This window comes from Erpetoichthys calabaricus, chromosome 2 (assembly GCF_900747795.2).
Source record: "Erpetoichthys calabaricus chromosome 2, fErpCal1.3, whole genome shotgun sequence".
In the NCBI taxonomy this organism is placed as follows: Eukaryota; Metazoa; Chordata; class Cladistia; order Polypteriformes; family Polypteridae; genus Erpetoichthys; species Erpetoichthys calabaricus.
In genome coordinates, this window is record NC_041395.2 from 130,904,689 (window position 1) to 130,920,908 (window position 16,220).

The window sequence follows — 16,220 nt, forward strand, 5'->3', positions numbered from 1 at the left end:
CCAGTCATTAATCGCTAAGTGTTTCTTAAATGGGCTTTCTCTTTCACCTTCTGTGTCCACATGTAGTGGCTGCCAGTCACCACACAGAATATATTAAATTCACGTTATGACAGCTCTCTATACATTTGGAATAGTAATATTTATATTGAGGATACAATATTTTCATGATGAAATGCAATAAAGCTTTTACAGTATGTCGTTTATAGATAAATTGTCAAGTTCATTTAAATAATTTAGACTTGTAATAATTATACATTTATAAGTTAATATATATTTGTTCTTTAATAGTTCTGAAAACACTGCATTCAAAGGTTACAGCTAACTTTACTTTCACAGAGATTTTTTCTGCGTTGCAGTTGATTATGTGGAAAGAATGAAAAGAAGGGCAGGAACTGGAGGTTCATACATTTGGTAGAGACAGTACTGTTGCAACAATGAAAACCCTCCCAGAGGAATATCCATTGAATTATGTGTCTTTTTCAGCAACCACCAGCTCACAAACCTAAAAACTTAAACCAGTGGATTGTAGATGATACATGTTCATACACCTAGCCTATTGGAACCTCATTTCTCGTGCCATAAAAAATTCTCTGCATTGAATACATAGGTGATTTTGCAATCAAGGAATTTTTATTGATATTGTGGCAAGGTGATATGAGAGAACCAAAAGGTCTCTTCACTGAGCCAATTGGGCAGTGTGTCAAAAGGCAAGAAACAATGAGTTTAGTGGTGGACAGCTACTGTGTGAAAGCCTGCATACCCTTTGTGCATACCTGTTGACACCTGTAACTAATCAGCAGACAGCGACTGAAGAACAATACTATCCAGCACATCAGCAGAACCGGCTCTGCTTTAGAAAAGTGTGATTTTCTTTTCTGCCATGTATCATTTCTTTTGCATTTGTCTTAGAAGCAATAGGTACTTATTTATATTTTTAGGCAGATTTTGTTGTTAAATTATGGTGTCACATTTACTTTATATTACTTTTCACAAACTGATTTCATTCTACTAATGGACCAATAATGAAAACAGATAATGGTATTACAGTGATCCCTCGCTATATCGCGCTTCGCCTTTCGCGGCTTCACTCTATCGCGGATTTTATATGTAAGCATATTTAAATATATATCGCAGATTTTTTGCTGGTTTGCGGATTTCTGAGGACAATGGGTCTTTTAATTTCTGGTACATGCTTCCTCAGTTGGTTTGCCCAGTTGATTTCATACAAGGGACGCTATTGGCAGATGGCTGAGAAGCTACCCAGCTTACTTTTCTCTGTCTCTCTTGCACTGACTTTTTCTGATCCTGACGTAGGGGGTGTGAGCAGGGGGGCTGTTCGCACACCTAGACGATATGGACGCTCGTCTAAAAATGCTGAAAGATTATCTTCACGTTGCTACCTTCTGTGTGCAGCTGCTTCGTGAAGCGACATGCTGCACGGTGCTTCACATACTTAAAAGCTCAAAGGGCACCTATTGATTTTTCAGTTTGTTTTTCTCTGTCACTCTCTCTCTTTCTCTCTCCCTGCTCCTGATGGAGGGGGTGTGAGCTGCCGCCTTCAACAGCTTTGTACCGGCGGTGCTTCGCATACTTAAAAGCCAAACAGCCCTATTGATTTTTGACTGCTTGCTTTGTTCTCTCTCTCTCTCTCTCCTGACACGCACTCCTTTGAAGAGGAAGATATGTTTGCATTCTTTTAATTGTGAGACAGAACTGTCATTTCTGTCTTGTCATAGAGCACATTTTAAACTTTTGAAAAAGAGACAAATGTTTGTTTGCAGTGTTTGAATAACGTTCCTGTCTCTCTACAACCTCCTGTGTTTCTGCGCAAATCTGTGACCCAAGCATGACAATATAAAAATAACCATATAAACATATGGTTTCTACTTCGCGGATTTCTTATTTCGCGGGTGGCTCTGGAACGCAACCCCCGCGATGGAGGAGGGATTACTGTATTGACAATCTACTGCTTTTTAACTGATTTACATGTGTACAGACTGCATCTCTGTTGTAAGTAATTAGCACTAAAGCATAAGTAACATGATAGTTATAATTTGTTACTAACCCTCACCTATTCTGTTTCTCTTCTCAGTACTCAAATGTGGCATTTGGTGCCATGGCTCACCTGCCAAGTTGTTTTGCTTTCCTAAGGTAAAGTCATCCCTGATGGAGGATTGCAGGAATCATGGGGTAGAGGGGTCCTTTCATTGGATTGGCTGGCCCAGCGCTGTTTCAGCTGTGGAATGGCCAAATGGGGGAGGCAGCTTGATGGCTGAGGTCTCCAGGACTCTAAACAAATCCAAATCATATCATGAGATATCATCTACTGTTAAATTCTGGTCCATACTTGTAAAATTTTTATTTGTATACTGTATTGAGGATTTGTTCTGTTCTGTGTATTGTATTGTATTGATCCCCTTCTTTTTGACACCTACTGCACACCCAACCAACCTTTTTGAACTGCCTTTCCCAAGGTTTCTTCCATTTTTCCCTACAAGGGTTTTTTTGGGAGTTTTTCCTTGTCTTCTTAGAGAGTCAAGGCTGGAGGGCTGTCAAGAGGCAGGGCCTGTTAAAGACCATTGCGGAACTTCTTGTGTGATTTTGGGCTATACAAAAATAAATTGTATTGTATTGTATTGTATTGATAATTTTTTGTTGGGATTAGGGTTCCTCCTAGTTTTTGTAATGCTAAGTACTTTGTTATCTCGTACTTAAGATTGTTTGTTAATTGATGAGTATTTTCCAAAACCCATCCTAACTAAAGTAGTACTTAATCTCATTCGTAAATTAATGAGTAATGTGATGCACTCATTATTTTTAATGTTGTTCTTTATGAGGATTCTTGCCTGCGATTCTGTCACAGAGACACAGATATCACTCAATAAGTGAAAAGCAAAAAGCAAGCTATTTAATGTGAACAATGGAATAATAATAATAAGAAGAAGTTATTGTTTGTAATATAAACACAAACTATGTAGGTAATAAATTAGCATGAAAGTGTCTATTTGTTCCTTTAACATCTATGGACAATTTGAGTACATAATGAAATAACTAATCAAACTCACTATGTAACCAGACACATCCTTTAAGTTTGGGAGTTGAATTGCCCCTTAGTACCAGTTACAACAGTGGCAGCTATTCAGAGAATTCTACAGCCCAAAAGGAGATACCACTGTCTAATGACCAACTCACCAGCCTAAATGCTGTTCTGCAGGCATATTGGAACTACTAAAAAAGCGCAAGCTGCCAAGGGGAGAAATAATAACCCTCCTTGGTCTAGTGCAGGAAAAATTAGAAAGAGGAACTACAGCTGCTGACAGCTCTCTACGCCATCAGATCCTGCTGACCAATGCTGATGCAAATCCTGATCAAGACTGCTGTGTCCATGCACACAACAGAACCTGATGTTGTGGGCTCAAATCCTGCTACTGACACTGTGTGGCCATGAAAAAGTTTCTTCAACCGGCCTTTGCTCAAATTGGATGATAATAATAATAATATAATGCCTTGCATGACACTAGGTGCAGTCGATAGAATGTTCATTCCTATTCAGAGTCCCATCCTCTTGAATCCCAATCATACCTGTCAATAAAGGTTCTTGGTGCAAAATGTCCAGGTAATATGCAACCAACCATCAGGAATTTTTACAGACCTTGTAGCCAAACGGCCTGGGAGTACACATGCTGATTATATCTGGTCCAAATCCGAAATGTGTTTGATGGCAAGAAATGATGCATTTGCTGGTAGTTCATTACTGGGTGACAGTGGGCATCCTTTTAGCAAACACCTGCTAACTCCAGTGTTAAATCATCAAACCGTGGCTGGAGAGAGGTATAATGCTGCACACCAAAACACATGTACTGTTGCAGAGTGCACACTCGGCTGGTGGAAGATGCGATCCCGTTGTCTGCATAAGTTCTTGGTGACTTCCATGAGCCTTGGAAAACAACACTTCTTAATTTTTTGTCAACCCCTATATAAGTTGTTTTAACTCCTCTGGTTTTTTTTTCAATCACTGCTCACCATTGTTCTTTTTTGCAAAGAAGCCAAGTCATGTTCTGACCCCTTTTATAGATTTTTGACTAATAGGTTATATTTAGTTATTTTTATTTCTTTATGTTGTGCTTTTTTTTTTGCAAGTTAATTGATTTTTCTATTTTTTTTTCCTTTTTACATTTGCATACATCTGGTGTGACAATATATATTTGTCAGCTAAATTATGTGGGATGTGGAATAATGTTCCTGTTATCGACTGTCTGCTTTTTTGACGTGGATGCTGGGGAATAGCACAACAAAGAAGTACATTAAACTCATTCGTTAAATGACAAATAATGAAGGTCTTCAGGAAACACTCATAAAACTCACTCATTCTTTACCTATGTCATTCCTTATCTCGTTCATTATTTACAACAACAACATTTATTTATATAGATAGGTAGAGATAGATAGATATTTTATTAATCCCAAGGGGAAATTCACAAATATATATAAATATATATAGCACATTTTCTTACAAACAATGTAGCTCAAAGTGCTTTACATGATGAAGAAAGAGAAAAAAGATAACATAAATAAGATTTAAAATAAGGGAACGCTAATTAACATAGAATAAAAGTAAGGTCCGATGGCCAGGGAGGACAGAAAAAACAAAAAAAAACTGCAGACGGCTAGAAAAAAATAAAATAAAATCTGCAGGGGTTCCAGGCCATGAGACCGCCCAGCCCCCTCTAGGCATTTTTTATTTATTATTATTTACTAGGATTGTTTATGGGAAACACATCTAAGATTCATTCTTTTTGGAAAACACAGCCCAGATTGTTTAATGACATTTTATTATCTATGTTATTTTTGTTTAACATTGACTGCCATTTCACTTAAGATTATTGGCAAGCTAGGGCCTATTTCATTATAAGTAGATGAAAAGAAGTGACCAGACATAAAATGCACAAAAACACTGTCACACACAATCACATACATAATCAGACAACTAAAATAATACAAATTTCTCTTTCACATTTTGTAAATCTTGTGTAACAGTTTCTTTTGCAATATCTTTATCACTTTATAATACTGGAACTGGACAGAGTGGTTCAGCTGATGTATGAATGGCAGAATGGCTTATTTAATATATTTCTGTTCCAGCAACCAATTTTTAGTTATCTCTCATAGTATGCTGAATGTGTAGTACAACAAATGAATGATTGGGAAAACCAGGTCTTCAATTCAAAACCTTTAATTTGCTTGACTGTGCTTCACTTTAGTGTACAATTCTATCTTTATCACGAACATTTTATTGATATTTGCCGTTGTTCAATTTTGGCCCCCATTGGCCCCAACTGAAATCCACTGTAACCTGGACTTGTTTGATTTGAAAGATAAACTAGTAATAAAGCTTTATTAAAAAAAAACTTTTAGCACTCCCATTCTCTCCTTCTTTTCATTTTTACACCTTTCCATAGTCCCAAAAAAGACATTTTCTTCGATACTTGATTTTTTACTTAATGGTGCAATGATTTAAATTATATCTTTACTATAGGAAATTTCCTTGTGATTATTGTGAAGCACTTTGAGCTACATTATTTGTATGAAAATGTGCTATTTAAACAAATGTTGTTGTTGTTGTTGTACTGTGTCATCAATGTTTAATTGAAAATTTTTACATTTTTTGAACAATGCAAGTGAAGCTGACTCAAGTTAATAAATTACATATAGTTTGCTTAACATTGTCCTGTTTCACTGAAATTCTGTATAATTAATTACATTAAAATGGCTGTGATAGCTTGAAAATACCTTGTAAATATTACTCCTTATGCCACCAGAAAATGCATTACATCATCGTAGTGTTTCTTCTTTACATAATTTTTCTGTCACATCTGTTGATCTTTTAAAGAGGTTATTCAAAAAGTCACTTAGGTAAGGTTGAGGTTTCAAAGATATTAATGCAGATAGTCATATGTTGTAATTTTAAGACATTTATTGTACTTGTAAACATGAGTGAAAAAATGTGAAAAATGGATCAGTTTCAATATATACAAGATTACACATCTAACCATGCAAACTGTACTATTTAAAAATTGCATGTTTTGTGATTAACATAAGCATCTTCAAAAAATGAAAGAAAATTTTACTTTACATTTTGATTTATAATGACTTGGAATACATTTTACCCATCATGTGTTTTTTTGTATTTCTTTCAGGATATAATAATATGATATAACATTTTGGAGCAAAAATGCAGAAAAGCAAGCCAAAACTGGAAGCTAAAATAGCAAATATTTCCACAGCTACTGTGTATTTCCCAGGTGTACTGATATAAACAGGAATAAATGTGAGCCACACTGTGCAGAATATCAGCATGCTGAACGTAATGTATTTAGCTTCACTGAAGTTGTCTGGCAGGTGGCGAGCAAGAAAAGCAAAAATAAAACACACAAAGGAAAGAAGTCCAATGTAACCCAAAACACTGAAAAATGCAGCTGATGATCCAAGGGCACATTCCAAAATGATAATGTCATTGTAATATTTCATGTTTTGGTATGGATACGGGGGGGATGTTATCAGCCAAAGGACACATATTATAGCCTGAATTAATGTACAAGCAGCCACTCCTAACCGTTGGTGTTTGGGACCAAACCATTTCAAAGTATTATTACCAGGGACTGTAGCTTTAAAGGCCATTAGGACAACAATCGTCTTGCCTAGTACACTTGAAATACTGAGGACAAACGTGATGCCAAAAACTGTGTGACGAAACATGCATGACCACTGAGACGGTTTGCCAATAAATGAGATTGAGGAAAGAAAGCAGAGAGTTAATGAGAAAAGAAGAAGGAAGCTCAGCCCTGAATTATTTGCTTTGACTATTGGGGTACGTCTGTGATGGAAAAAGACTACTACAATAGCCACCGTAAGAGAAGCTCCACAAAGAGAAAATAACACTAGCACTATTCCCAAATTTTCATCAAATGAAAGAAATTCAATTTCTTTGGGCAGGCATTGATTTCTTTGGTCATTTGGCCAGTATTGAGGAGGGCACAGCATACAGTCAATGGAATCTGCAAAGAAGACATTCTATTAATAATAGATAAATTTGTTAAAAACACAGCATGATTTTTTTTAACTTTGTAGATTATTATTTACATAAAATCAAATTCCTATTATTTTCTTATGTCACCTGTTTTATTGCTGATTCTTCCCCTAGTACATGGGATGCAGTCAAAACAGCAAGCCGGTTTTCTCTTCTTTAATGCTTTTCTGGTACCAGGTGTGCAAGTCTCACTGCATGCAGATGTTGGAACCTCATGGAAATGAAATATGTATTAACCACTGTGTGTATTTAAATTTTTTTAAATAAAATTCTGAAAACCACAGATTAAAATATTACTTTTTTAAATGGACATACTTTCGGTGCCTGAAACTAAGTGGGAAACACTTCAAACTTTACTTACATTATTGTTATATTTCATTTTATTATATGTCATTTTATTAGATTATTAGGTGAGTTTGTTTTTATTTTTTTGACATTTGCACATACAGTAGTAGACTCTGTATGTAATTAGCTTTTCACAGGAAATGTCAAAATCATAATTCTAAGTTTATATTTAACATAAATAATTACATTTCTGTTTCAATAGTTGAAAACCTTAGTTTAATTAAAAATCTAATTACTAATTCTAATTACTAATACTCACTGTATAATCTCCGTTTGCCCATATAATGCTTCTGTTTTCTATATTGAATTTTTGTCCAGCTGGTGCATGAGAATCGTAATAACCAGCAGTTACAAGTTTAATATTTCCTTCCTCAGTAAGTTGCCAATTTATAATTTCATAAAATGCAACAGAATCTCCATTGTTATCAAAAAAAACATTTAATCCATTTTTAATTGTAATGTTGATAGCATTTAGCTGCTGTACCACCTGTATCAGAAGTAAAGAACAAAATGGACCCAGTAATGTTTTATTTCTCATGGAAACATTTGTATTAATATATAGATTATATGTAAAACTAGTAGAATAAAGGAATATGATATTTGGGAAAATATACTAATAATTTTGGTAGGTTTAATTTCTTTATTCATCTTTACTAACTCGTTGATACTTCACAATTTCAATATATTTTTTAATGCAATCCTTAATGTAATGCTAAATTAGCTTCAAATTAATCAGTAATCTACATAAATGTTGTACATAAATTCTTCTTTTGTGTGTTTGTTTCCCTTGTTCTTTAATAACCTGTTATTTTTACCTGCCATGGATACATGTTCATCTTTTTTTCACAGTCCTCCTCTGATTTCTTGCAAGTGAGTAAAGTATGCAAAGATTTACTAATGGCATACACGGCCTTATAAACATTCCTTAAAATTCTTGCATTGCTAACATCATTATAACTATGTTTACGTCTTCGCAGACTTTCAAATCCTGTGCATGTCGTTTGGTTAGCAGTTTTTGCATTACCAGGAAATCTACATTCAAACACTGATTCCCAGAATTCTTTCATAACAGAACTGCTGTTGATCTCATTTGGAGAAACATCATACAAAAAATCTGCTAATCCTGAAATCACTGATTTTTCAAGTCCAATACCTATGGTTCCTCTTAAAAAGCTGAATTCACTGGACGAGACTAATATTGGATCAGTAACCCAAGCTTCAGTGCCAATCCATTGAAATCCAGTTATGTTTTGTGCAGTTAACTCTTTAAATAGAAATATTATATCAGCAGTAGCCATAAATGCTGCAATGACTTTTGATGTCGATTTCTTAATTGTGTCCACAACATTTAAAAGTTTCTCTTTTGAGTCTGTTCTATAAAAAGTCTCAGTGTATTCAATGCAAATGCCTTCCTGCTGGGCTTGCATTATAAAGCTTGACATTCCATAATTTCCATAATCATTATCACTTCTAACAGCCCCAATCCACGTCCATCCAAAATACTTTACAAGCTGAACCAGTGCTGTAGCCTGAAAAGCATCATTTGGTATTGTTCGGAAAAATGAAGGAAATTCTTTTCTATTGCTTAGACAAGCACAAGATGCACAATGACTTACCTGGAAAGGAAAATAATATTAAAGTATAACTAATCCTTTAGTGTTTAATAAGAAATTTTAAGTGTATAACTGAGGTACCTTTAATAATATGCAGAACCACTGACTTACTGCACTGCTAACAAGGATATAGTATTGCATACCAACCATACACTTTACTAAACTTACTAATACATTAAAGTATAACATTGTGAAAATTTATTTTTATCATTATTATTTTGAATGGCATTTTTATATCTAACAGCATCAATGTTACACATACAAATTAGTGAATTACAAATTGTCATATTCAGTATATGACTACTGAATAGAGCACTATATATGTATAATATATTATACCTGTGTCTAGAATATTGACATATGAAATGTGTATTGTACTGAAACTGTAAAACCCCAAAAAGAAAAGAAGATTTAAAGAATTTCATACCAGAGCAATTCGGAGAGGTCCAACAGTTGATGCAACAGCTACAGTGGTGGATGAGGCCGTCTCGCCTATTATTCCTGAAGCAAAGTATGGTGAGAGGCATGACTGGTTGTAGTTGGATGTAAATGGCCCACTTGCAAAGTCTAAGGCAGCCTTTAGAGCCATGGGCACAGAGCCACAAGAATCGTAGATTTTATACCCGAGCTCCACACCAGGTAATAGATCTGTTCGATTGTTTATTTCCTCTACAGCAAATCTCATAGTCTGAGCAAATCTCAGTTCTCTAAAATTTAAACTGTAAAATAAACCATTAAAAAACTTCTGAATTTTTTTTTTCATTTTTTGATAACCATTTTTATCTTGTATATAGCTATGAGCATTTACATGTTAGAAGAAATACATACAGTACATATCCATATGCTGCAAGTCTTAAATAAATATAAATATAAGTATTTATTTGACATTACATGCATATGTATTAAGTGGAGTATCAAAGGAAAAACATTTGGAGGAACTAAATTTGTGTAAAAAGTAAAGGTGAAAAGGTTGTTTAAGAAAAGGTCTTAACCTTAAAAGTTTCTAAAAAAAAACATACATATATAAAATTACAGTTTTTTAATTTGTAAACCTAGCTTCAAAAACACATTTCTTTTTTAAACATACTTTTTGAAAGAAAAACACTCAATACCACCTACCTCTGGCATTTCACATGATCTGGTTTTGCTTGAAAACTGAGCTTTACACTATTTATGGTGTCATGAATTGAAAATATAGCTCCAATTATAACACGGCCATCTTTTGAAAACTGGGGAAAGCCAGGAGTCCCATATAGCTGACAAACTGGAGTTTCAGCCATTGACATCTCAATGCATAGCAGCAGTAGAACAGGCAACATTTCAGATGTGGCACGCCCTGCTTTTACAGACTTTAAGCTTGAAGCTAATGCTTCTACCATTTAAATACAGTATAACCTCTCAAGGGGCGATTGCACTCACATGCTAAATTTTGAACTTCAATGAACTTTATTTCAGTCCCAAAGGCATAGCCTACTTTCAAATACTGTAAAAGAAAAATTACATTATGTCAACTAGTATACTTTAACTTGAATAACACACTCATTTATATATTCAGTAATTGTAGATGATTTATAGTATTATCAGTAATATTGTTATTATGCCTGTGCAAATACGAAATATACAAATGCTAAACTACACATTTATGAATAGTATATTTTAATAAAAATAATATGATGGATAATGAATATATCACAAAAGTACTACTACTACTAGTACTACTACTGCTAATAGTAATAATAATAAATTCAAATCCAAAAAAATGAACTGAACAAAAATTCATTTGCAAAAAAAACACAAAAAATGTAATTATTCCTGACTTGCATACTATGTGTTTCCTGTTTTACATTATTTCAGTTGTCATACTGTCATAAAATATAAAAAAAGAATCTGCACATTATGGCTAAATAATAGATTACTTTTCCCATTTCTTTGCTCATTTCAATAAAATCGGTGTTAAGCAGTAAAGATTCCATCTGAATACAGTACTCTGATTTTTCTGGGAGTATTTATTTAATATTTTTAAAAAAAATAAAGAGTTGGTCTCAATAAATCCCAATTCTATGAAAAAACCTATTCTCCATTCTCCATGAAAACATGATGTTTAACAGATTTTTTCAGTCTATTACTAAAAACTACATGGGGTAAGCAATGTATAAAAAAATAATTTTTTGGTGGAGCATTCCTTTAAAAAATCCCGGCCCTTACCAAAAAGTATCCCAATTATTTACATAATCTGTGTTTTCTTTGCTCAGCAAGTTGATAACTAGTTGGGAAGAGATGTTGTAAATCACATCCACTCCATATAATTTTGGGAAGTTCCATATTTTTCATTACTTTTTGGTCAGTAGCCGTACCACATGAACTTAGAACAGGTCCTCCACCTGAAGCTAAGAATGTTTCGGCCTGGCCAGTACATGGATGGGAAACCAACCAGGAAATGTTTGGGTTACTGTTGGAAGAGGTGTTGGCAAAGCCAGCAGGAGGCACTAATGCTGTGGTCTGAATGTAGATCCCAGTGCATTGATGGTGCTATAAATATGGCACCGTCCTTTGGATGAGATGTAAAATCAAGGTCCAGACTCTCTGTGGTCATAAAAAATCCCTGGTCATCTTTTGTAAAGAATATTTTTTTCACAATATCCTCGCTATTTTGTTTACCTCAGACTAGTCCCTTTGGCCTCCTAATCATCTCCTGTCCCTAACTGGCTAACCTTCTTTCACCCCTTCAATAACTAACAGCTAATGTGTGTTGAGTGTAATGGCGCAAAATGGCAGCCATTGCCTCATCCAGGTGGATGCTGCACATTAGTGGTGGTTGAAGTGGCTCCCTACTCACTATGTGAAGCTCTCTAAGTAGTGAGAAAATTACTAAAGCTCAGTTAGAAATTGTCAAATTATTTAAACATAACCATGTCAATCCATATTTTAGTTTTTCCATGACAAAAAGTAAAGTAACAAAAATGCCAGGATTGAAGCTGATCTCACTATATTTTATAAAGCCAAGTTACAAGTTATGTAGACTGAAAAAAATGTTATAAGAATTAATTTCAGCAAAACAAAAAAATGTTCAAAAATAACATTTATTTTTGCATTTTTATTCATAAAATTTGAATAAAACATCGTGAATGAAGGTATAATGTACAATCTTTCATCTGAAACATTGTATGAACTTTGTATATCAAATGGTTTATAAATTTTAAGCTCAGACATTTTTATTAGACACAATTCCTCACTTCTTAATACTATGAATGCATGATGATGATCATCAAACTTCTCTGTGAATAGCTTGTTTGTCAAGAAGAAAATCTGATCAACCAGAAGTATTTCACTTATTTGAGAAAACACTGGTATGCCTTCATCAATTGCACTGCAAACAACAAGTCCAAGTTTATATTCTACACCATCAACTTTAACCCAACTAGTTGAGAAAACATCTATTGACAAGACATGGCCTCTTTGCAAGCATCCCCATCAAGCTGCCTTTCAACAGTAACCATCCTTTGGAAATTTGGGCCTCCTGGAGAAAAGTCTGTAGAGCTATTTGTTGGGAGTGCAAATTCTCTACAAATCTTCATTTGGACTGTCTTCAGACGCCAAGAAATGTAATCCGTGCTACTTTCAGCATCATAGAAGTGTTCCTGAAAGAAAAACAACAAAATTAAATACATTGTCATACTTGGCTCATAAATAATCTCAGAAAATTTAAATGTGAATGTCACGCACACAGCTTTGCAAGTATGACATGAAAATATCATCCATCCATCCATCCATTTTCCAACCCGCTGAATCCGAACACAGGGTCACAGGGGTCTGCTGGAGCCAATCCCAGCCAACACAGGGCATGAGGCAGGAACCAATCCCAGGCAGGGTGCCAACCCACTGCAGGACACACACAAATACACCCACACACCAAGCACACACTAGGGCCAATTTTGAATCGCCAATCCACCTAACCTGCATGTCTTTGGACTGTGGGAGGAAACCGGAGCGCCCGGAGGAAACCCACGCTGACACGGGGAGAACATGCAAACTCCACGCAGGGAGGACCCGGGAAGCGAACCCAGGTCTCCTAACTGCGAGGCAGCAGCGCTACCCACTGCGCCACCGTGCCGCCCATGAAAATATCATGCAGTTATTATTGTTATGTAATAATTATGTAATTATTATTTAATAATGATTATTACATAGCCTCTCTTGGTATATGGATTCCTTGAGGGAAGGGAACAGTGTCACTATCCTAACAGCATACTCTTCTCGGATTGCTTTAGTGGAATGGAGCCTGAGAGAAGATTATTAAATTAGTAATCTAAATTTGTGCAGTGGACATGCAATTATTCAGCACAAATAAAAAGAATATAAAAACATTCCCATGATTATCAATCATGTGAGTCACCAGTATGTTAACCATTTGTCTTCTTGTGCTATCTGTTAGGGTTTGTGTTGTTTGGTACTCCTGTAGTACTTCTTCACCACCAGACTTGGCTCTTAGCACATCTTCTATCAACTAATAAAAAGAAAAGCATGTGAATGCAAAACATGGTGATACACAGCTGTTCTAGATACAGAGGGAAAAATGTGTTAAGAAACTCCAGAGAAATCAAGCTTTGTTAAAACCTGTTTAGAAGACAATGCACCATCCTCAATTCCCCATTTCTTGCTAGGGACCTCATCTACTATTACAGTTGATGCATTTGAGTTTAAGCCTGAATCAGACATCTTAGAAGCAGAAGACAAGAAACATGTAGAGAACTCTAAAGGAATAGAATAGGAATAAAAGGAATATTCTATAGGGTGTTAAGTGCTTCAATATACCTGACTTTACTTCTTACCATCATCACAGAAAACTGTCACCACTACATTGCCTTGTCCAACAAGTTCACTGAATATTTCTGCATCAATTTCTGTCCCTGTTGCATCCCTCTATATAACTTTTGCATCAGGTGGTAGGCAAAATTTCTCAATGACTGAAAAAGACAGCGAGATAGAAATGAATGTGCTTTTGAGGTCAGCACTGTTTGCCTCATGGCCAATGACTGTTCACATTAAATAAACTCATTGGCCACTGTATAATCATTACAGGACGTTTCTCTTACAAAACCCATTCCTAGGCTAGGGATTGATGCCTTTTACATGCATTGATATTCAGAAAATTTTCCTAATGGCTATCTATATATCAACATTTTTCAGATAGAAATAAATAGGCTAAAATAAATACTCAAACTCTTAATTATCCAAGTTACAAAGGTTTATGTGTATTCAATGTCATTTAACGAAGTACCACTAGATGAAGCCTGACTGTGAATGTGCAGTTTTGAGGTCAGATTGTGTCTTCACAAGGCCTATAGTTTTATATTGCCCCTTGTCTCCAAAAGCTGTTGTTACAGACTACATTAAACAGAAGGCTAACTGAAAGTGTACATATTAATCATCTCATTTAAAATTTAATATATTGATGTCTCAAATATATTAACTTGTTGATCAATCAATATATCAATATTTTATGACATCACTACCCATTCCCTCCTAAGTTCCAATTTGAAAGCGGATAAATGGCTTTTTAGTTGACTTTTGATGTATATTATATTTTACTCTGAGGCACATGTTGCAGAACTTAAAATGTTTAGCAATTTACACCCATTTATGAAATAGTTTGGAAGGAATGTAAAGAAATCAGAGTCTACAAGGAGCATTCAAAATGATTTTTTTTTTAAAATATGGATGTATTTATAAACCATTTTTCTAAGCAACATATAATTGCCTTTTTCATGGAACTGTAGAAAGTCAAACTGCCCTTCATCCTCATCCAACTTCACATACTTCTGTTGTTGGTTGTGCTTCACCTGAACCAGCAAGTTTTTACTGAAACGTAATAAAGATTGACAAAGTAAATTATCATTTAAAAGTAAAACTGAATAATAATAATATGGCGAAGTCATGGTCACAGACAACTAAGGCCCAGTTCACATGGCAAAAGAGGCTCTTAAAAATGATGTTTTTCTTCTTGCCTTTTCAAACAGATTCATGTCCTCACTACGTTTTAAGAAACACCGTCCACAAGGAAACATAAAAAAAAACGAGTAAAAACACTGTGGGATTTATTCAGACTAAATAGAAATAAAACGGGCGGCACGGTGGCGCAGTGGGTAGCGCTGCTGCCTCGCAGTTGGGTGATCTGGGGACCTGGGTTCGATTCCCGGGTCCTCCCTGCGTGGAGTTTGCATGTTCTCCCCGTGTCTGCGTGGGTTTCCTCCGGGCGCTCCGGTTTCCTCCCACAGTCCAAAGACATGCAGGTTAGGTGGATTGGCGATTCTAAATTGGCCCTAGTGTGTGCTTGGTGTGTGGGTGTGTTTGTGTGTGTCCTGCGGTGGGTTGGCACCCTGCCCAGGATTGTTTCCTGCCTTGTGCCCTGTGTTGGCTGGGATTGGCTCCAGCAGACCCCCGTGACCCTGTGTTCGGATTCAGCGGGTTGGAAAATGGATGGATGGATGGATGGATAGAAATAAAACCTAAACACCAATCGTTATAAAACCGAAGGAAAAATCACTGAAATGGGCAGAATGTGAAACGAACTGGAATGACAGGGGAGTGCCCGAGCAAGGGGAAGAGACAGGCAAAAATAATCTGATTACTGCTTCTCCGAGATGTTTATCCTAATTTTACTATCTGTTTCTTCAGCGACGAAATGTTCTTTTTCCCCCGAAGCCGTATGAATTTTAAATCAAAACAGACACTGTGTGCAGAAAGAACGCAGCCAATAAGTAATTATTTTAAATCATTTATATTGAACCATTTTTATTTTGATCAGCCTATGGATACATTTAATCTATGTTTTCACCTGTAAACACGGCGACAATAGAGTTATGTTTTCAAAAGTCTCCAGTCTGGAACTCTCTTACAAAACGTTTTCCGGCCCTGAAAACGCCGTTGTCATGTGGACTCGAAGCCAAATCACCGCAAAACTTTGGGGGTGGGGGGGTATATTCTCCGCAAATTTGTCGTTGTGCATATTACAGTTTACTGCATGAATTTAGGTGACTTTGACTTGTTTGCACTTACCGTGTAGAACTGCTTGAGAGGAGGAAAATGCCGCCAACTTCTGTCCTTCGTCTCCAACCGAAGTGAAATGCGTGGGTGGAGCTTAATTACATTTCTGCAGAGTTGGACTAACACTGATG

General features: G+C 35.7%; 2 protein-coding genes across 2 annotated transcripts; both read right to left on the bottom strand.

The window, feature by feature from the left end:
• Window positions 1-6,002: 6,002 nt before the first annotated feature.
• LOC127526532 (extracellular calcium-sensing receptor-like) lies at window positions 6,003-7,046 on the bottom strand. The gene has a single exon (XM_051922159.1). It carries the CDS (start codon window positions 7,039-7,041, stop codon window positions 6,142-6,144), a length of 900 nt encoding a protein of 299 aa, XP_051778119.1. The 5' UTR covers window positions 7,042-7,046; the 3' UTR covers window positions 6,003-6,141.
• A 111-nt stretch (window positions 7,047-7,157) lies between these two features.
• Window positions 7,158-10,424, bottom strand: LOC127526624 (extracellular calcium-sensing receptor-like). The gene is made up of 5 exons (XM_051922531.1): window positions 10,165-10,424; window positions 9,473-9,764; window positions 8,248-9,048; window positions 7,692-7,919; window positions 7,158-7,298 (listed from the first exon to the last, which is right to left on the bottom strand). The coding sequence occupies exons 1-5, from the start codon at window positions 10,422-10,424 to the stop codon at window positions 7,158-7,160; spliced, it is 1,722 nt and encodes a 573-aa protein (XP_051778491.1).
• Between the last annotated feature and the right edge of the window lie 5,796 nt (window positions 10,425-16,220).

Coding starts and splice junctions, on each gene's coding strand:
- LOC127526532 (XM_051922159.1), bottom strand. CDS start 7,041: ATGCTGTGCCCTCCTCAATACTGGCCAAATGACCAAAGAAATCAATGC.
- LOC127526624 (XM_051922531.1), bottom strand. CDS start 10,424: ATGGTAGAAGCATTAGCTTCAAGCTTAAAGTCTGTAAAAGCAGGGCGT. Junction 9,765..10,164: donor GATCATGTGAAATGCCAGAG/GTAGGTGGTATT, acceptor TTTATTTTACAG/TTTAAATTTTAGAGAACTGA. Junction 9,049..9,472: donor GACCTCTCCGAATTGCTCTG/GTATGAAATTCT, acceptor TTTCCTTTCCAG/GTAAGTCATTGTGCATCTTG.